The sequence below is a fragment of the Sorex araneus genome, chromosome 5 (genome assembly GCF_027595985.1).
Source record: "Sorex araneus isolate mSorAra2 chromosome 5, mSorAra2.pri, whole genome shotgun sequence".
Lineage (NCBI taxonomy): Eukaryota > Metazoa > Chordata > Mammalia > Eulipotyphla > Soricidae > Sorex > Sorex araneus.
The window spans coordinates 195134773-195156967 of NC_073306.1; the positions used below are offsets into that span (position 1 = coordinate 195134773).

Sequence of the window (22195 nt, forward strand, 5' to 3'; positions counted from 1 at the left end):
ATGACAGAGTTCAGACTTAGGAGTGAAGCAGAAAAGTGAACTCAACAGTCGCTTGGAAGAGAAGACTAATCAGATGGCGGCTACCATTAAGCAGCTGGAGCAGAGGTAAAGGGCCTTTCCCCTAGTGGAGCACGTTGGGAGAGTGCGCACTGCCTGTGGCAGGCAAACTTAGACAAAATCCCTAACATCCAGGATGCCGGGAGAAAGAAAGCCAAGTCCATTTTGCATATCCTAACTTTTTGGTGAAAATAATTTTCAGACATGCCAACTGTTCTGGGCTCTTCGAACAGAATTCTAATTCAACTCCATCTCACTGCCATGTTTTAGAAGAAGGAGGCTTCCAAGGAGGAAAGTGCTTTTGAGCTTTTAAGTCTTTGAATACTTTGGTGCTGAGAGTACTGAGGTCCCTGACTGCCTCCTCTCCGCTCCCCCGCCCCCTTTTCTCTCTAACCCCCAGAGTAGCGCTAGAGCATCCGGAGTCACCTCCCACATAGCTCAGTGGGTAGTAACGGCTCTGCCCCTGGGGACCAGTGGTTCCCTGCACTGACCAGCTGTTTCCTATCAATCCCTGCGTGTCCGTCTGCCCAGAGCACAGCCTCTCCGGTGCAGTTGCCTTGTTTCTCTGGCTAAAAGCACCGTTTCCTTCCTGCTGGCTGAGCTGCCCCAGAAGTGGGCCTCGACAGCATTATTCCGTGTCGCTCGCCCACGTTTCCACCTTTAACCCCCCCAGGTCACTTTTTGTGCACTTGAGTGCAGCGAAGCCACTGCTGATGCTTGGACCTGTGTCTCGTGTTTCCCATCCATTCTATTGGAATATTCGGGAATAGTTCTACAGATCAGAATCGCTCCTCCTCTTCCCACTCCCTCTTCTTCAGAGACACTTTGTCCATCCAGATTCAGAGCCTTTGGTACTGCTTCCCAGCTGAAAACTGTCCTTTGGGGCCGAGCGATGGCACAGCGGGTAGGGTGTTTGCCTTGCACGCGGCCAACCTGGGTTCGATCCCCGGCATCCCATAGGGTCCCCTGAGCACCGCCAGGAGTAATTCCTGAGTACAAAGCCAGGAGTGACCCCTGAGCATCGCTGGGTGTGACCCAAAAAGCAAAAAAAAAACAACAACAAAAAAAAGGTCTACTCCTACTGGACTCCCCGGAGTCCATCTGCATCCTGCTTAGAGCATCTGACACTTTGTACCTGTCTTTTAATCCTCTGCATCATCTCATGAGAATGACTTCCTTGGGACCAGACCCATCGTACAGCTAGCAGGAAAGGCCTTGCACCTGGCCAATCTGGGCTTGATCCCCGGCACCCCATTCCCTGAGCCCACCAGGAGTGATCCCTGAGCACAGAGTCAGGAGTAAAGCCCTCCTGACTCTGGAGTGCCACCAGGTGTGTCCCCCTGCTCTCCCCACCCCTCCCACCCAAAAAAGAGTGATTTTCTTAAGGCCAGGCCACACCTGGTGCTTCAGGGGTTACTCCCAACTTAGTGCTCAGTAGTCGCCGCTTGAGATGTTTGGTGAGCACCAGGTGGCACCAAAGAACATGCTCCAGCCCCTTGAGCTAAATCTCTGGCTCTAACTCGTAAGCCCTTTTGGCCCTAACTTTTAAGTCTCCGTCGTGCCTTGACTATAAGGCATTCACTTAGAAGATACGGAAATGAATGGATGATTCTTTTATTTAGAAGGTCCTTAACCAGGGAGGGTCCTGGCCAGCATGGCATATCACTGTTGACGTAGTACTCGTGACTTGTGTACTTTCAGCTTCATCATTAGCAAGTGAGAAAGTTTTTCTTACTTGACATTTAAAGCAGACAGAGCTGAAATGATTTATCTCTTCAAGTTTTAAGCTGACTTATTGTCTTCCTATTTTTGTCTTTCCTGTTTATCCATTTTCTCATTCCCCTTTCACTCCATCTTTGTTTTGTTTTGTTTTTTTAATTTATTAATTTAGTGAAAAGGATTTGGTGAAACAGGCAAAGACCTTAAATAGTGCAGCAAATAAACTGATCCCCAAACATCATTAAGCATTTGGGACTTGGTCACCTCACAAGTCTGATACTGCAATTGTAGAAGGAAGACCCTTGAAAGTCAGCAACATCTGAGCTCTGATTCTCAATTAAACCACCAAAACCTAAATCTGAATTTGTTGGACTTTAAAAAAAAAAAAAAGTTTGACATGTAGACTGTGTTGTTCTGTTGTTTTTGGGTTTTTTTCCCCCAGAGTTAGAAGGTTTAGTATAAGTTCTTGATTAAATGCCAACCCAACTTTGAGAAATTGCTTCTGAGATAACCACTGAACACACCATCCAGCAGCCCTAGGGAATCGAACCGTCTATTCTTGCCGCCGTTACAGCCAGTCCCTGCAAGGGCAGGTTCCAAATGCCCTGAGAGAAAGCCTGTTCGTGCAGTTAGGGAGCTAGAGGTGACTACCTTATGGACTTGGACTCTGTTAAAGTAGCTCCGTACGTCCTAAGTCATGACCCCCTTTCACTTCCGTTCCATAGGTTTAAGCCCCAAGCCAAGGATAAGTAACTTAGTATTTTACTACAGTTCTCTTCTCAGTATCCAAGATTGCTTGCAAGTTTTTGCCTTAGTGACTTTGAAGAAAAAAAAAAAATACAACCACGGCACCCTTACATTTCTTTAAAGTACATAGAGATAAAGTTAGTGGTTAGGTAACTTATGATAATGTGATAATGTGGAAGCTTGGGAACATCCTCACCATGTTTTGTCACCTTCTACCTCTGCCATTTTCCTGTAATTTCACTTCCTGATTAGGTAGCTCAGAGACAAAATAATCTCTCCTAGAAAGGAAATACACCTCTTTTTTTTTTTCAAAGCTATCTGACTTTCTCCATGTGGGGTGAAAACAAGATACAGATATGAGTGACTGTTTCCTGATTCTCATTCCTTGAGTGGAAACACTTTTATGTTTGGATGGAAATTTCTAACATTTCTGGGAAACTAACAATCCAACTATTAGAAAACCGTTTCCAACTTGGAGATACACTATAAACTTCTATTTTCTTAACATTATTTAGTCTGAATATTATTATCCCAATAGTTATTCACAAACAATAACTAGCAGGGTTTCTTTTTTAAGTGACCACAGTTCTAATCCTTGCTGGGTTTTACATAGTAAATAATCCTTTAAATACACTGATTTTTTTTTTAATCACTTTTGATTGGGCGAATAGGCTTTCCAGAGCCTTCATTCTTTCAAAACGTCTGGCAAAATTTTTGAGTTCTTTAAATTCTGGTATGATTTGCAGCATTTCAGCTGCCTACATAGAAAGAAAGATAATCCCTTTGCTTCCAGCTCTTAAAATTCTTTATCACCTTCTTGAGGGAAAAAAAAGGCAAAATTAAAGGAATAAAATGGATGCCATGTGTGCTTTAATAGGTCCTTGCACACTCAACCAAAGTCAAGTCAAACAGTTGACTTTGATCTGACCAGTCTCGTGGAAGATCCTGTTTTACTGAACTTATTTTAGTTCTGACAACTTTGCACCTATAAATATAAAGTCTTCCATTGTCTTTTCTCACCATCCTTTTGTGGTGATGAGTTGCCTTTTCTATGAGCATTCGAAAGGAGTGCTCAGACACCAAAATAAAACATTTTACGGACTATACATAGCATGCTTCCAAATTCTGTTATATGCAGCCCCAAATGTTTCCCATTTTCAGACATGGTTTTTGTTTCTGTTTTTATCGGTACAAAGTTACAGAATATTCAGAGGAAAACATTCATCAGAATCTTCCAGAGATTTTGGTCAGACATCTTATGCAAGCCTGGTGCTGAGTTGTTTGTTCACCTCCTCACACACCACACCTTAGGAATGGCAAAAGAAAGAGATGGCCAAACTCCAATGAAGCTTTTCCAGATGTAGTGACCTGCAGCCTAGGTTAAGGATTGATGTATACTGTCTAATGATTTAATATAACTTGTGATGTAGGGAATGAACCAAAAATTCCAATCCCACAGATAAAAGGTAATTGCCCATTTGCAAGTTCCAAGTATGTGTGTCAAACAAATGTAAGGTATCAAGCTTAATAGAAAAACAAAAGTGAATTTAACTTTAATTGCTGTGTACTTGAGGTTGGCTTTGGATATGGATTTTCTAAAAAAAAAAAAAGTGTTGTTTTATTGTTTATCATCTAATGGCTGTAAACTGTAGTACTAGAATAAAAAAAAAAAGAAAAAAAAAGGAAAATCAACTTTTCCTCTGCCTGGTTCACCTTCATCTTGCTTTTCTTTAGAATTGGTTTCTTCCCCTTCTTTTTTCCCCCTGTGCCATTCGAAGTTGTTTTGTTTGTTTGGTTTTATTTTCCTCGATCCCTCTCTCCCCCTCCATGCCTGCTTCCCTGGGTTGCTTTTGTGTTGTGGACTTGGTCTTTCCCCCACGTGGCTTTTGTTTTTTATCACAAGTTCATGTGGCTCACATCCAGATTGCGCCAGGCCGAGCGCGGCCGCCAGTCTGCAGAGTTGGACAACCGGCTCTTCAAGCAGGACTTTGGAGACAAGATTAACAGCCTGCAGCTGCAAGTGGAGGCGCTCACCAGGCAGCGGTGAAGAGGGGCCACCCGGGTGGTCGGTCGCTGGGGGGTTCTCAGGCGGGAGGGCAAAGGCCTTTCTCCTCGGTGGGAATCTGAGAGCGTCCAGTCCAGCCGCAGGGATAAGTGAGGACGCAGTGTGAGGATCGAGGGCCCTAAACACTGACGTTGTTCCTGCACGCACTCACCCCTCACATCTTCCCGTCAGCCCGACTAGCAATTTATTACCCCCGATTTCAGGGGAAATTCAAGAGTAGAGAGGTGAAAAATTGTGCCACAGTCACAAAGTTCAGCTAACCAGTAGCCGCCTGTGCCTCTGAGCCTTACCCACTCTGCGGGTCTGGCTCCAGCGAGACTGAGACTGAGACTGAGCAGTGCTCTTGCCGCTTCAGACAAGTCCAACTTTGTGGTTGGGTAGAAAAGCACGTGGCGGCTGAAGACACTCGTGGTTGAGGAGCTTGACCGTATAACTGAGCTGGACAGGCCTATAAAGAGAGACCCGCTAATTAGCATGGAAAGGTACTGAAATATCAGTACGTCATACAACTTCATGCTGAAAATTTATCCGAAGGGGCTGGAGCAATAGCACAGCGGGTAGAGTGTTTGCCTTGCATGCAGCCGACCCGGGTTCGATTCCCAGCATCCCATATGGTCCCCTGAGCACCGCCAGGAGTAATTCCTGAGTGCAGAGCCAGGAGGAACCCCTGTGCATCGCTGGGTGTGACCCAAAAAAGAAAAAAAAAATTTATCCGAAAACTGTCTTTGGTTATAGTAGATCCTACTAATATTTTTTGGGGGCCACAGCTCTTATGAAGAGCTATATAAAATAATGATGTTCAGAGTGGTGACGCCTAGGCAATTTTAAGATTCTAACATTTATTCTTAATCACCCCCGCACACCATAAATATTGTATTTACTTTAGTTATACTGGTCTCTTGTATTTAGTGGCTAAAACCTTATTGTGTACGTTTGTGTATGTGCATATATATATGTATATGTACATATATATATGTATATGTACATATATATGTACATATATATATGTAACTTTGAATTGGTCAAGAATTAGAGGTCAGTTACTGAGCTTTCAAGCAGGCGTGGCATTCTTTAGAGAATCAAGTACAGAAATCCGAGTTTTCATCCTTTTCTCTCTCACCAACCCCAGGAACCAGCTTGAGTTAGAACTAAAACAAGAAAGAGAAAGAAGGTTACAAAACAGGAGCATCCCAGGAAAGGGTTCCCAGAAGCCAGAACCCAAAATGGTAATACTTGTTATTCCCTTGTTTATTTCTGGAATTTTCCGAGGCTGTCTTGATGCACCAGACAGCTGTGTATCTTGGACACCCGTGTCACTGCACGGCCTCGGGAGCAGAGGTGGCAGTGAGAGATGGGTCCTGAGCCCGCCTTTGCCTTTCAGACACTCTTACTTGGTCTCATTTGGAAAGGGGGATTTTAATAATCCTGATTTCCAGTGGTCTCCTTTTCTTTTTCTTAATTTATTCTTTTCCAGTGACCTTCTTACTCCTTTCAGTCTAGGATTATTTTTGTGTGTTAACAAAAATAAATGTTTTGAGCTCGTATTTTTAATTCTGTGTTACAATAATCCCTCTCCACATTGAGTTGATTTTTAACAGGATTGTCTTAAATTATATAAAGAGGGGTTTAGGCTTGGGGAGGGGAAGTCATCTGAAATGGCATCCGTAGCAGGAGTTAATAGTTCCTGTCGGTGCCTGTGAAGGTGGTGTGCAGGAACTGGGTCAGAGAGCCACAGTACTCCAGCAAATAGAGCTAGTCTCTTCAAACAATGAAAGCAGAAGAGCGTGGATTATAGAGACAAATATGGGTGAAAATTACTTTCTACGTACACTGTGTATAACAAAGGACATTTATAAGCTTCTTATTTTAAATTTCTAGAGAAAACAGCCGATTTGCTTGTGTGTCAGAATGGGATGGGCGGGGGTGGAAATGGATTGCATACCCATTATTAAAGTGTGCAAAGTACCCCTTCTTTCATCATATGCAGTCCTTGTTATTTTAAGGAATGTATCATCTGCTTTAAAGGGGCTGCAGATATCTACTTAATCCCGGCCTTCCTTGCCCCGGTTTTCCAGTAAGGACTTAACGTTTCTTCACAAATCTGGAATTGCCTTGATTGAGCTTCCAGAAGACTAGCTGTTCTTCTGACTCTTCTCTTTCTTGCTGCATGAGTGACCTCCAAACATGCATTCTACTTTTGGAGGCTTGTGAGAAACCGTTCACAGCAAGCAGCCATGTGCAGCCTAAAGAGTGTTGGTTCTAGAAATGCTTGGACTTTAGAAAAGCTGAGTAGAACAGTTTGAATTTTACGTTGATCCTTTAGAGTAAAGAAAATCCCTCAAGTTATATGAGCTGTAGATGCTGTCTGGGCGGAAAGACACCGACCTGACAGAGCACCCAGGGGGGCCATAGACTCCCAGTCAGGACCTTCTTGGTTTCTTATTTCCACAGTTCACCTGGGGAAATGCATCTTTAATTTAATTTATTTATTTGCTATGAAGTACTAGATACCTTGAGTTCACTTTGCAAATAAGGAGGTTATAGGCAAAATTTCATTTGAACCTTAAAGAATCAAAGAAAATAGCTTCTTTGAAAATCATCTGAAGACACTTTTAAGATAGTTTTTCAAGAAACTGGAGCTGAGTTTCTTGATGAATAATATGATGAAGGCTAAACCAGGTTGTTTTCTTTTGGCAGGATGGAAAGCAGCGAATTCAAGAGGAAAATGTTAAACTGAAAAAACCTCTAGAAGAAAGCCACAGGTGTTTGTTATGAAGTATTAACTAAGATGTTATTTTGCGATGCTGGGAAAGAGAGAGCTTCTGATATACATTGACAGTGACATACGGGGAAAGTGATTTGGTGTCACACCTTTGTGAAGGGTGGAATAAGCACTGAACAGACACATATATTAAAACAAGTCTGTTAGTGCATGTCAGAAAGGAACACAGGAAATCAGTCTGGCCTCTGACTCTTCCTAGTTAACCTCAGACTCTTAAAAGGTTACTTCTAGTGCTCCCTTCGGCAACACATATATTAGGTATATTACATTATTAGATTACTTCTAATCTTTATGAAATTATGTCACAAAAGAATGAAATCCAGTCTGTTAGGATCTCACACAATTTCATGTTAATTCATTTTCCCTCACTCATCTGATCTTGCTATAAGGAGAGTGTGATTGTTTCACAAAAGTTGACCTGTAATTGTTATGTTAATAGGTAGAAACATAATGCCACTCCATTAAAAAGCAAGCAGCCCAACTCTCCTGGAAAAGTCAAAAATCATATTCACACAGTTGGCTATCAGACGTCATGAGAGTGTAGACAAGAATAGGTGGAGCACAGAGCACCAGTTAATGCCATAAAGAAAGAAAACCCGGGGCATATTCGATATGCCAAAAACAGTAACACTAATGGGTCTCATTCCCCTGACCCTGAAAGAGCCCCTAATGTGACAGCGTTGGGAAGGATGAGTAAGGAGAGGCTGCTAAAATCTCAGACTCTTTGTGTTCCTGGAGCAAGCAGATGCCCTTGGGCTACACTAAAACGCAACAGGGACAAATGGAGATGTTACTGGCACCTACTCGAGCAAATCGATGGACAAGGGGATGACAGTAATACAGTGATATATACATAGCACTGCACTATATTGCTGTCGCCCCCTTGTTCATCGATTTGCTCAAGCGGGCACCAGTAATGTCTCCATTGTGAGACTTGTTGTTACTATTTTTGGCATATCGAATATGCCACGGGTAGCTTGCCAGTCTCTGCCGTGCGGGAGGGATAACTCTCCATAGCTTGCCGGGCTCTCCGAGAGAGACAGAGGAATTGAGCCCAATATATACGTATATATAAATTTAAAATATATACATATATACATAAATATAAAAATTAAAGATATATACATATATATACACACACATAAACTTCTCTCCAAACAAACTATACGTTTGTTTAAACCCAATGACTATATAACACCAAGAATGAACCCTAAGGTAAACTGGACTTTCAGGAGTTACTGTGTGCAAATGTAGTTTCATTAGTAGTAGCAGATGTGGACAGTGGGGGCAGTGGTGGATGCATTAGGGAATCTCTGTACTTTCTGCTCATTTTTGTTAGGAACCTGAAACTGCTCTGAAAATTAAAACCCATTATCATAACATCAACCCCCAAGAAAACCAAAAAGGAGAAAAGACATTTAAAGATGCCATGAGAGAATTGTCTAGTGTACTTTTGGGGGAAATGTTTCTCTCCAGATTGAGATGCCTTGAAAGGGGGTGATGTGTCCATCTAGAGCCAAAAATGCTGCTGGAGGGGCCGGAGAAATAGTTCTGGTGGGGGAGGCTCTTGCTTCGCACGCAACTGATCCCAGCTTGATCCAGGGCACTGCACATAATCCCCGAGCACCACCAGGCGTGTCCCTAAGACAGAAACTTGCTGCTGGGGAAAATAAATCACACATCCCCACATGCAGGCTCGTGCTGCAGGTGCTCAGCCTAAAAAGCACTTTCCTCCTGACCAGAGTGATTACTCGCAAAGAGAGTGCTCTGATCAGGACTGAACTGCGCCCTGTTCCAGGGACGGGCCTGCACGGGGCCTGCAAGGAGCCAGAAAAGCCAAAGGTAGCCTCGGGGCCGTTGAGTCAGCCTACTTGCAGGCTGAGATGTCATTATGAGCAGTCGGGACTGTCTTCCATAGAGGGTCTGACCCAGGCCCTGGAAATCCAAGACTGTAGTATACGTGTCTTGCATTCCACTGCTTAAAATATATTTGTGGAGCCAGAAAGCTGGTCCAGCGAGCGCTTGCTTGCTTTGCACTTACCCATCCCGGGTTCAATCCCCAGCACCGTGTCGGATTCCCTGAGCCCTGATCACAGAGCCAGGAGTCAGCCCTGAGCACTGCCACGCGTGGCCCCGAACAAATAAATGCTTTTGCATTTATTATCCCCTCCCAAATACTAGTTCTCCTTATACAAGTAAAATCATCCATCCCAGGGGCTGGAGCAGTAGCACAGCAGGGAGAGCATTTGCCTTGCACGCAGCCGACCCGGGTTCAATTCCCAGCATCCCATATATTCACCTGAGCACTGCCAGGAGTGATTCCTGAGTGTATGAGCCAGGAGTAACCCCTGTGCATTGCCGGGTGTGACCCAAAAAGAAAAGAAAAATAATAAAAAATAAAATCATCCATCCCTACTATTTAGTTGGGGGGAGCTAAGGCTCCCAGAGGCTCCGTGACATGCCCACCCACGCTGCCTTTACCCGGGTAAACAGTTCTTTGTCTCATCAGGGCATAATCCCTGCATCCAAGGCAAGTCGTGGAAAAAAATGGCAATCCTGAGACATCCTCACACTTCCTAGGGTTTGTGTTCCCGAGGAAGAGAAGAAAACCTGGTCACGTTGGTAGTCCTTGGCCCTCAGCTGTGGAGATGGGAGCCACTGTATGGGTGTGACACATCTTCCCCAGCTCCAAGTGTGGCTTCTAACTAAAAGCTGGGAAATCCAGGATTAGCTCTGTTGGGCCTCATGAAGAAATACTTTTACCTAAAAGGGTTTTCATGTGACCATCTCATTCACTTCTCTTTCACCACCAAGTTAGGCAAGTTTTAAGAATATTTGGAAAGCCAGAGTGGTAGAACAGCAGGGAGTGGACTTGCCTTGCACTCGGCCCAACCCAGGTTTGATCCCCGACATCCCATATGGTCCCCGGAGCCATCCAGGAGTGATTCCTAAGTACAGGGTCACGGGTAACCCCTGAACATTCCCAAGTGTGGTCAAAAAAAATATTTGGGGGAGGGGGCTAGTATATAATAGACTTAGATTTCTATACCAGATAGAAAAAAAATACTGTTAGGACCCTGAAACATAATTCAGCAGGTAGGGCCCTTCCCCTTCATGTGGCCAAACTGGTTCCATCCTTGGCACCCAGTATAGTTCTGTGAACCCATCCAGGAGTGGTCTCTGAGCACAGAGCGTAAGTAAGCCCTGAGCACCGCTGTGTATGGTCCAAATAATAATAATAAGAAGAAGACAAAAAGCTATTTTAACATAATAGCATTTGCCATTGACTGTGTACAGATTGGGAAATGTAACATTTCCATAGTAGTAAAAAAGAAAACATAAACATGAGTAAGTGGAAATCTTTTTAAGCATTAAACATTGGTCAGCTTCTAATAATTGACTTCATGTCCAACATTTCCTCTCCGTGGAAGTCAAGATTATATTGGTGGCAACATAGAAGCCATACTTCTCTGAGCTTTGAAATTATAGAAATGGAAATGGAAATTGCTGTTTCTTAGTGTTTCATTTTTTTCCATTGCAGACTGCAGTCTCACCCTGAGGATGAACAGGTAACTGTGTCTCATTTCTCAGATACCTTATATTGCCTGGTTCTGAGGGACGGTGCAGGGAGGCAGATGAGTGCTCACGGGCCTTTGTAACCACGCGCTAGACAAATGCATTTGCCTCAGGCTCCCATAGGAAGCGGCTCTGCTCTGAGTGAACGGCGGTTCTTACTGAAAATTGTCTCTCTTTCACCTCAAGTGAGATCTGGGAGAGCTCATTTTATTTACCCTGTCCCTTAGCGTTCCCTTTTAGAGAAAAAAATAATCCTTGTTGATCACTTAGAAGTAGGTAAATGTTTGGGGCTGGAGCGATAGCACAGTGGGTAGGGCGTTTGCCTTGCACGTGGCTGACCCGGGTTCGATTCCCAGCATCCCATATGGTCCCCTGAGCACCACCAGGAGTAATTCCTGAGTGCAGAGCCAGGAGTAACCCCTGTGCATTGCCAGGTGTGACCCAAAAAGTGAAAAAAAAAAAAAGAAGTAGGTTAATGTTTATAAGATAGTTTGCAGATATAATTGTATATGACTTCCCCTTAAGGAAGTTATAGTGTTATTCTGAGTTACCTCTGTTATTTATCTACTGTCACTGTCACTGTCATCCTGTTGCTCAACGATTTGCTCGAGTGGGCACTAGTAACATTTTCATTGCGAGACTTGCTGTTACTGTTTTTGTCATATCGAATACGCCATGGATAGCCTGCCAGGCTCTGCCATGCGTGCAAGATTCTCTCGGTAACTTGCCAGGCTTTCCGAGAGGAGTGGAGGAATCGAACCTGGGTCAGTGGTGTGCAAGGCAAACGCCCTACCCTCTGTGCTATTATTGCTCCTGCCCTTTTTATCTACAAATACACGAAATCAAACCTACTGTGTTTCATTCTCACTGGTAATGTAAGACAAGAGGAATGGTCATTTAGGGGGGAGGAGGGCTCCTAAACAGTGCTCAAGAGCCACCCTCTCCCCCGGCCCAGGGCCGTTCATGGCAGTACTCAGCCAGCCAGGCAGCTAGCTCGGGGCCGCTGGGGGTCACCATGGCCTCACCTGGAGGTGCTGGGGGGCCCACCGCATCTACACCCGCCAGTGCCACAGCTTGAACTGGGGTTCTCGTACTGAGAAGGATCGCACCCCCAACTGCTGAGCTGTCTCCCCAGCCCCATAGTAGGACTCTCCCACGCACACTGGATACTTCTATCCTGAGCTCACTGTGCGTAAATACAATTAGCTCTCTCTTTTAATCATCTTCACTATAAAAGTTGAAAAGGGCTCCCGGAGGAGAACTAGGGCTGTCAGCGTGTCTGAAGGCAGGGGATTCTGTTGGCTGCTTTGGTTTCCAAATTAGTCTGTGGTGTGGTGACACTGACTTTGTACCTGCAAAGTGCATATTCCGATTTTCGCTTTGCGTTGTTTATTTGGGGGGCCACGCCTGGCCGTGCTTCTCTGTGCTGGGATGGATCGTGCTGAGCAGGCCCCCTGCCCCGAAGTGCTCTGCGACCCCTTTTGTTTTCTGCTAGGGGGGGACAAGTACGTTTTCTGAAAGTGAGTTCTTGGCAAGGGGACCCAGGGAGTTAACAGTTTTCCTGTGTGGTTTAGGACCAGCTGGTGTCCTCGGAGAAGCCACAGGCGTGTCAGCTGTGTCAGGACAAGGGCCGCCTAACGCAGGTAAGGCCAGTGGGAACCAGACGGGCTCCGTGGAGCATGTTCAGTGATTCCATGCCGGCGCCCTCGCTCCGGCAGAGTGGGGGCAAGAGCCGACCGAGCCGGCATCTTTTTGCTCTGTTATGGGGGGGACTGGGGGGAGACACTCCATGTGATACTCAGCGAGCCAGGCCAGGAGGCGCGACGTGAGGGCTCAGGGTGCAGTGCTCGGCCCACAGCGTTGAGTGCCACCACTCCGGGGGACTGGGGACAGGTCGAGGGGTGTTGACATATGAGGTCCCAGGATGCAGCTGGAATCTGGCACATGCTTGGCGTTATATAACCCCTGTGCTCCCTCCCCGCTCCCGGAAGCAGCCAGCATTTATTGTGCATTATTCAGTGAATACAGTAGATTGTCTCCTTCAGTTCCCTCCCATGAAAACAAATAATTCGGAGCAAGTAAGTTTCTAGCTGTTCATTCAGAGCCTGACTGGGTAGAACGTGCTCACTGGACCATGTGGTGGAAAAAAAGGAGTGATAACATAGAGGCCAAGTCCCTGTTCTTGTGACACAGATGTCCCTTCGTGTCATCACCTGAGAGATGAAGAGCCTTTGACGCTGAGAGGTTGAGGACTTTCTTACTAGCCCGAGCCATCGCTAGCTCAAGCTAGGGTCCGAGTCTCATCCAACACCGTGGAGTCTTGACAAGGACCCTGACTCCAGATCACACGCAGTTTATATAGGGTTCAGAGTTAAGAGCAATTTATATACTGGTTATTTATTTTTAGCATTGGCCCTATGACAACAGTGGTCAGTAATTAGACAGTGGTCAGTAACAGTTTCTAAGGAGGGGACAGTGACCCGTCATGACCGGCCAGAACCCAACTGCCCAGTTCCTTGTCTTGGCAAATTACTCAGCTGGGAGTTTACCAGAAACTGCAAGTTCTGCTGTGGGGAAAGAGAAACTGAGGCCTAGCTGAGACTTACAATTGGCTGCAGCTTGTCATGGCATCAGTTTCGCCCTGACAATCGTCAGAATGGGCCACACGCTGTCCATCTCTGGCTACTGAGGAGACCGTTTCCCTGTAAAGAGAATGCAGGAAGCCGATTCTAATAGAGCAGGGGAAGGGCCTCTGACCTGCGGACTGGTCTGTCCCTGGGACGTGACAACATGCCCGCGGCCCATCTCTCCTCTTGTCTGACCAGTGAAGGGTGCCCTAACTTTCCAGCTGAGGGACTGGAGCCATAGCTCTACTGCAGGTAGAGCTCTTGCCTTGCATGGGGTCAATTGGGTTTTGATGCTCATGGTCTCCCGTGCTTGCCAGGAGTAATTCCTGAGTCCAGAGCCAGGAGTAACCCCTTTCGTATAGCCAAGTGTGGCTAAAAAAAAAAACAAACCAAATTAAAAAATAATAATAATAAAATAAATGGGCCTTAACTAAAAGAAGGCTCCCCACTTCTGACATCAAGCGTCTCAGGAAAGTATTGAACAGATTCCATTGCTAGGGCCCTGCCTGCTGAGTGTGGTTAGGTACTTGCAACTACTTTTCGGGTCAGCCCACCTGAACATGAATAGTGACCAGGGTAAGCAGACGCTCGTTGGTCAGATCATTTCTGGCACAGAGCAGATAAGTAGACAGTACTTGCTTAAGCATTCAGCGTTTACTGTATTTGGCCTTTTATACCCCGTGCATCCCATGCCTTGCCCTTCTTTCCTCCCCACCTAACGTCCTCTCCGCTTAATAGAACGTGTGCAAGAACTGCAAAGGAACCTTCTGTGACGCCTGTTCCACAAACGAACTGCCTCTTCCTTCGAGTATCAAGCCTGAGCGAGTTTGCAATCCCTGTCACAAACATCTGATGGAACAGTATTCCAGCAGCCCGGCCTAAGTCTGAAGACCACGACCCGGACCACACGTGCATCTGCGCCAGCTGTCAGGACCGTCCAGAGCCCAGGCCTTAGACCCAGCTGCAGGTCACAGCAGTGAGTTCAACACACCAGGTCCAGGGCCAGAAAGGCAGTGGCTGGGGGGTGATAGATAGTTTGTTCGTTTTCCCTAAGAACTGTATGAATAAAAGTTAACTCCTTTGAGCCTCTCAGATCTTCTACATGTGCACAGCCCCACTCAGAAGGTTTAACTGCACGTTTTTGAAAGGGCTGTGCAGTCTCCGGAAGAAGGGGTGCTGATCCGGGGGGGAGGGCGTGGGAGACAGGCACCAGGCAGGTGACGAGAGTGATCATCTTCCCATTCGAGGGCTCGTGGGGCAGATGTGTTCATTGAGATCAACACGACACATGTTACATGTTTTCCCAGGTGCTGCTACGTCTAAACATTATTTCCTTAGCATCCCCGCCAACTACCTCTCGAAAGCAGTGCCACAAAACTGTGAACCCCACATACTCAGGGAAAAGAGAGAGTAATATAAATTCTGAATGTACTTTAAGTATTACTGTAATACACTGTCATTTCAGGAACAGGATTTTCGGGGTCTTGGCTTTACATTGTTTTTAATTATCAGAAGAAGGAGGAATATTTGATTTCTTCAGTAATGACTTCAAAAGTGATGCTCTGGTCTCTTAAGAATTTTTCTACATCTCAACCCTTCCCAGCCACCGCCAGCCCTCATTCCCAGGCCAGTAGGGAGATTTTAATACTAGAAGCAAAGTGGAGTTAGGTGGAGAGTAAAACTAACTTGTTCCGTAGCTGAGAACAATTAGAATATAAGAGGTCTCATATTCTGAGCCAAGAATTAAAACTAGTAGACACGTGTCTTTGAAAGTATAAGACTCTTAAACATCCTTTTGGGAGAAAAGAGGTGCATTCAACAAGGCAAGGACAGAAATGGTTACATACGATTTTGATGATGTTAACATCTGTCTAGATTGTTTGATTCTAATTAAGATCTACAAAAATGGTTCTGCAACTGATTTAGAATTCTTAGGTTGCTACATCCAGACCAGGTGGTATTTGATAAACACCTCCTGGAAAGGTTTACAACTTGGGAAAGAGATGTTATTCCAGAAATATGGCCTGTTACTTGATGCAGCTGAGAGGGAAAAATAAAATATTACAACTCTAGCTTCTGGTTTGTTGTCTTTTTTTTCCCCTCTCAATATCTTTGTGATTCTTCTGTCCACCTGCACTGTTTCATATATAATGTAAAGAATTTATCCTAAATTAACAAAAGTTAGTTAATAATTTTTGTTCATCTATAATGGCAACACTGTTTTAATGACTTATAATGTAAAGAATTTATCGTACATAAACAAAAGTCAGTAATATATATATTTTATTTTTTAATTTACCGGAGAACTGTCCTACAGAAGTGAGCTTACGAGGTGCAGCGGGGTGGGGCATGAGCATTGTATGATGACACTCTAGCATATGAAGCTTATAGAACTACTAGAATATATGCCTACACTTCTTTTTGATTTTTTTAAATTGAAAAGGGGAAGCTCTGTATTTATTGAGGACTAATATGTAGTCATGTTACATATGACATACATAAGATTTTGAATTGCACATAAGTTAACTATTTTTTGTGTATTTATCCCAGGGTCCAGAATTCATCCCAGGACCTCACACACTAACTAGAGGCTTGCCACACCCCAGCCAAGCTATGTAGTGTCTTTTTCTATTTATTTTGAGTGTGGGGCCATATTCAGGAGCTTCATGCTTAGCTCAGTACTTCTGGGTCTCTCCCAAAGGCACTCTGGTGACTGGGTGGTACCCAGGATCAAACCTGGGCCTCCTGCATACAAAGCAAAGCCAAGCCCTTGGCGTGATCTCCCCAGTCCGATTTAGTCTTTGCCTAAAGACTAAATACAAAAACCACAGAACCTGTGGGTGTTAGTGCTGTTGTCTACAAAAACAAGGGGACCAAGTCATGAGTACCCTGGCTTGAATGTATCTTCAATTGAAAACTGCTTTCCACCATCTCCAGTGGCATCAGTGAGAACAGCATCTGACTGAGCCCGGCTGGAGAGCTAGTACAGGGGTGAGGTATTTGCCTTCATGTCGGTGTGATGCTCAGTTCATTCCAGCTGCCACCACATGTGGCCCCGAACGCTGCCAGAGGTCGCTCCTGAACACAACCACTTCCAGGTGTGATGCAGAAACAAACACATTTAGGAAAAGACTCAAAACCACAAAACATTCCTAAAATTAGATACAAGTGCCACATGTATGAAGGCCTTTGTTGATTCCCTGGTATCCCCTTTTAAAAAATGCTTTAAGGAGTTAGAAATAGCAATAGGAAGACACTTGTTCCTGAATTGAGAAACTTCTTTAATATGTTGATACGATGCAAATCAAGAATGCTGGGATGGGGCCAGAGCAATAGTACAGCGGGTAGGGTGCTCGAGGCCGACCCCGGTTCAATCCCCAGCATCCCATATGGTCCCCCGAGCACCACCAGGAGTAATTCCTGAGTGCAGGGTGTGGCCCAAAAAGAAAAAGAAAATTAATAAGACTCAACACAATGAAATGGCAAACACAGGATAACGTATTTGTAAATTGTATATGGTAAGTAAATCACAGCAGGATATTTTTTTTTTAAATCAGGAAAATATTCCAATTATGGGCAATATACTTTAACAGATACTTCTCAAATTGCAAAAAACTAAATTGAAAGATGCACAACACCACCAAAGTGACTGTCAAAATCACAAAATACCACTTCACTAGGTTGGCTGTTAACAACGACAAAAAAACTTGCTGATGATGTGAACATCGGTGCACTGTTGGGAGCAGTGTGAAATATTGGGGCAGCCACTGTAGAACTCAATGGCCTTCCCAAAGAAATGAAACATCAAATTAATCATAATCCAGCAATTAATTTACTCAGGTGACATGGAAATAGAGACTGGAGAGATAGTTTTAGGATTAAGATGCTTGTCTTGCCCGTGGCTGGCCTGGGCTCAATCCCTGAGTGACCTCAGCAAAGATGGGTGTGACAACCCCCCAGCTTGGTGCCCACACACAGAAAAAGTAAAAATAAATTTTAGGATTTATGAACCCTACACATACCTGTAATGTTCACAAGAGCCAAGAATTGAAGCAGCACAAGTGTCTGAATGAATGAAAGCATGATAATGCCGTGGAATATTATTCAGCCTTGAAAAAGAAATTCTGGAGGGCTAAGGTGTAGCTCAGTTGCAAAGGTACCTGCTTCAAAAAAGGGGGGGGCGCCTTGACTTTGATCCCCAGCACCATACCACTTGCACTAAGCATGATCCCACAAGCACTGCCATTTAGCACCTGTGTCCTCTGCAACTTAAGTGTGCTACCCCTGCAACACTGCAACCAAGACCTGCCCGAGCACACCACGACTGAGTGCCAGATCTGTGCTGAGCACCAAGTGTCCAAGGCATTGAAACCAAGTGTGTGACCTGCCATCCACACAGGGGCAGGGTGTAGCGCTGACCTTGCGTTTGTGAGGCTCTTGGTTTGATTTCAAGCTCTGCCCCCACAAGGATATTCTGTCACATGTCAGTTGTGGGAAGGGGGAATAAAAGGCCTTGGATTTGGACATTGGGGAGCACAAACTCAGGTATGATCCCAAATTGTATCCCACTGGGACTTTATAAGTGCAGGAGGCAGAGTGAGAGGAAGACAGGATCATAAACCCTAAGGATTACTAAGAATTTGACTTCAGGTTACATTCCTTAGTTCCTTTGCTTCCAAATGGGCCTTGGTTACTATGGAGAGAAAAACTTTCCCACTTGTGCGGTTCTCTGTGTAACTGCTTCTTTCCGGTTAATGAACTTCTTGAGGTAATGAGAGGAAGCTCAACGGGCAGAGCTTTGCTTGCAGGAGGCCTGGGTTCAGTCCCAACAACACATGTGCCTCGAGCCGCCCCTAAGCACCAGGCATGCCTGGGGTCCGAGGCTCATTTCCTGGGACTATCCTGGCAGCCCCACCACTGGGCCAGTCATTGAACCGCAGCAGAGTTACTGTGGGCCACCAGCGATTCAGACACCGCCCACATGAGCCTTTTTTTTTTTTTTTTTGCTTTTTGGGTCACACCCGGCAATGCACAGGGGTTACTCCTGGCTCTGCACTCAGGAATCACCCCTGGCGGTGTTCAGGGGACCCTATGGGATGCTGGGAATAGAACCCGGGTTGGCTGCGTGCAAGGCAAATGCCCTACCTGCTGTATTATCGCTCCAGCCCCACCACATGAGCATTTTTAGTAGTTAGGGATTTTTAAGTCCATTTTTTAAAATGAAATATATACACTATATATTACTAATATACTGAGATATACAGACTAGAGATACTGGGTATTTGATTTGTTTTAAAAATGAGAATTGTAGATGAGAATGATAAGGGAAGGATAAATAGGGAACAAATCTGAATATACAGAAAAGGAAATATCATTAGATATAAACTATATACACTGACGTTCTAAGAAATTCATGTATACGGAAAATGACAACCTTATTACAGGGTAATTCATTCAGCATTATGATAGCAAAAGACTGGAAACAACTTATAAATTCATTCAGTGTATATCCACACTATATCTTTTGGGGGGTGGAGGACTTAGACTTAGGGCCACTCCTGGCTATGCCACGGATCACTCATGGTGGTACTCAGGTGACCATATGCGTTTGGGGATTGCAACAGGGCAGCCACATGTAAGGCAAGCGCATTAACCCCTATTTCTCTGCATACTAAGTATATATAAAGTGTGCCACACCTTTTTTGTGCTGTGCTCAGGGGCCCATATGCGGTGTTGGTGACAGTCAAGGTTGGTGAAATACAAGTACTTATTCTTTGGCCCCTCTGTATTTTTTAAATGAGGAAAGATTTTTACATGCTGTCATATGTACTAAGAACTGTCTAATATTTGCTTATTAGACATCTTCAAGATAGAAGATGCCTGCTTGAGAAGGGGTAACTAAATGACAAGTATAAGATGGGAGACTGTTCACTGTAGGCCCTTTTGTATTGCTTGCATTTTAATCCTTAAAAAGACTTCTGTAGCACGTTCCTCCCGTTGTTCATTGATTTGCTCACTCGGGCACCAGTAATGTCTTCATTGTGAGACTTGTTGATACTGTTTTTGGCATATCGAATACGCCACGGGTAGCCTGCTGTGAAGGTGGGATACTCCCAGTAGCTTGCCAGGCTCTCCAAGAGAGACAGAGGAATTGAATCTGGATTGGCCACATGCAAGGCAAATGCTCTACCCACTGTGCTATCACTCCAGTCCACACACACACACACACACACACACACACACACACACACACACACACACACACACACACACACACACACACACACACTTCTAAATCAAGAAATTTATAAATTATCCCATTACTTATATATCAAGGTTAATAACTGAGTAAATCAAACCAGGTATCTTCCTTCCTACAAATGCAATGAGAAAATCACCCAGCAGGGGCTGGAGTAGCTCAACGAGCTGGAGTACATGCACTGCATATGGAGGGCCAGATTTGATCCGAGGAACTGCATGCTTCCCTGGGGACTACCTGGGAGTGACCCCTGAGAAACAAATTGGGATAATCCCTGGCACCACTAGATGCAGCACAAAAACAAAAAAAACACCCAACTGAAAAAATTTAAACGGGCAAGAGGAGCTGTTATTTCATCGAGACAGGATACAACAGCAGAGCCTGAGAGAATGCTCATTATCCCTTTCAGTATCAATATTGCAAACCACAATGCCCAAAAGGGGGGGGGGGCGGGGGGAAGAGAGAGAGGAGAAAAGCGCCTGCCATAGAGGCAGGCAGGGGGTGGGGGTGCAGGGTGACAGGAGGGAACGTGGGGACACTAGTGCTGGGAAATGCCCACTGGTGGAGGGATAGGTGTTGGAACACTGTGACTGAAACCCGATCATGAACAGCTTTGGCAAGGTCTCAGTGATTCAATAAAAGTGTTTTAAAATGCTTGTCACTATGGAATTGCAAATAAGTTACTACTGCGTCCACCAGATGCTGGCAAGCACGCAGGTATTTTCGTTTGCTAGCAGAAATGCAAAGTGATATAGCCACTTTGGGAGACTGGCGGTTTCATTCAAAGCTAAACTTTCTGGGCTGGAACAGGAGTATAGCATGTGGAGTGTTTGCCTTGCATGTCGCCGACCCAGGGTTCAATCCCTGGCATTCCATGTGGTCCCCTGAGCACTGCTAGGAGTAATTCTTGAATATAGACAGGACAGGAATACCCTAAGCTGTTATGTGTGGCCTAAAACAACAAACAAAAAACTAAAAAAAACTAACTACATAACCCAGTAACAGCGTTCCTTACTGTTAATGCAGATTAGCTGTTATCTTACCTATATAGAGAAACTTATTCATAAATGTTTAAAGCAACCTTTTGCTTCCTACAAAATTCAGAAATTTATTTTCAAACCTGCTGAAGTCCAGGGAAATAACTGCATTCCTACTCTAATAGGATAATTTGTTTTCCAAATCCCTGGAACTTGGACTTCTCTCCCTCCCACCCCGTCTAGATTAATATAATTGAATCACAGTGAGAAACACCCCTCGACCCTGATACATGCGTTACTGATTGTGAATCCTTTCACATAATTTAGGGAAATCTCTTGAAAGAATCAAAACTGTTAAAACTGTAAGATGAACCTTAAGTGTAATGTATAAGGTGTTATTGTTAACACTGCTGCATGGTACATTTAAAAAGCTGCTAAAAATAAACCCTAAGAGATCTCATCACACCGGAAAGCTTGCTCCGGACCTCACCTCCCTAGCAGTGCTCAGGGAGCCCCAGAACCACCTGGTGCTTCTCTCCCAACTGGCCGGTCAGTTTGATGCTAAGGCCTGAGGATGTGGCGGTGCCTCAGGTCATGTGCACAGGACCACCAGGCCCACCTTGGCAATGCTTGGGGCTTCCCAGCCTACACACGATGCTGAAACACACTTGCGACAGTTCTTTGTATCAATGAGATAAAATTGACCCAACCTACTGTAATCTTTTCACTCTACACATCTATATACAGTATCACTTATTTGGGGGGTTTGAGTCATTTTTGACAATGTCTGGGTGTCATTCCCAGTGATGTTTCGGGGACCATGAGGTGCCAGGAACTGAACCAGGGTCAGCCACATGCACATCTAACCCCTGTACTCTTTCTTCAGTCCTTAGAACAGTTTGGATCAGATACCCAGGAGCACTCAAAGGCTATTCACACGGCTGTGTTCAGGATTCACTCCTGGTGGTGCTGGAGGAACCATAGCAGAGATCAAACGCAGGTCAGCAGCTACACGCAAGGCAAGCATCTTAACTCCCGTAGTATCTCTGACCCACAGTGCCCACTGTTTACTTTCACTATACTGTCTGTGAACTACGTCTCAACAAAGTAAGAGAAATGAACAGTATTTAACTCAGAAACAAGTAAAATCATGTGGAACCAGAGCCATAGTCCATCGAGTAATGGTGCTATAAGCGACAGACCTGGGTTCAACTCCCAGCACCCCATATGATAGAGTTTATCACTTGCATCACTTGTCATCCCGTTGATCTTCGATTTGCTCAAGTGGGCACCGGATTGAGTGAGCAAAGAATAAGCCCTAAGCACTGCTTGGTTTAGTCCCCAAATAAAACAAACAAAACCAAATAATATGCAGGATCTAATAAG

The 22195-nt window shown here is 44.8% G+C and overlaps 1 protein-coding gene across 4 annotated transcripts in view; it reads left to right on the plus strand.

The window, feature by feature from the left end:
• RUFY3 (RUN and FYVE domain containing 3) overlaps window positions 1-14657 on the plus strand; it is a 92090-nt gene extending 77433 nt beyond the window's left edge. For 3 of the 4 annotated variants that reach the window (XM_055137298.1, XM_055137297.1, XM_055137299.1), the window contains 2 exons: window positions 8-105; window positions 1949-4215. In XM_055137298.1, coding sequence (XP_054993273.1) covers window positions 8-105; window positions 1949-2021 — 171 coding nt within the window. In that variant the 3' untranslated portion in view covers window positions 2022-4215. Of the gene's footprint in view, window positions 1-7; window positions 106-1948; window positions 4216-4446; window positions 4567-5717; window positions 5815-7285; window positions 7351-10911; window positions 10940-12520; window positions 12590-14311 lie in introns of those variants that run through there. The other variant, XM_055137300.1, reaches the window with a different exon arrangement.
• Window positions 14658-22195: the final 7538 nt, after the last annotated feature.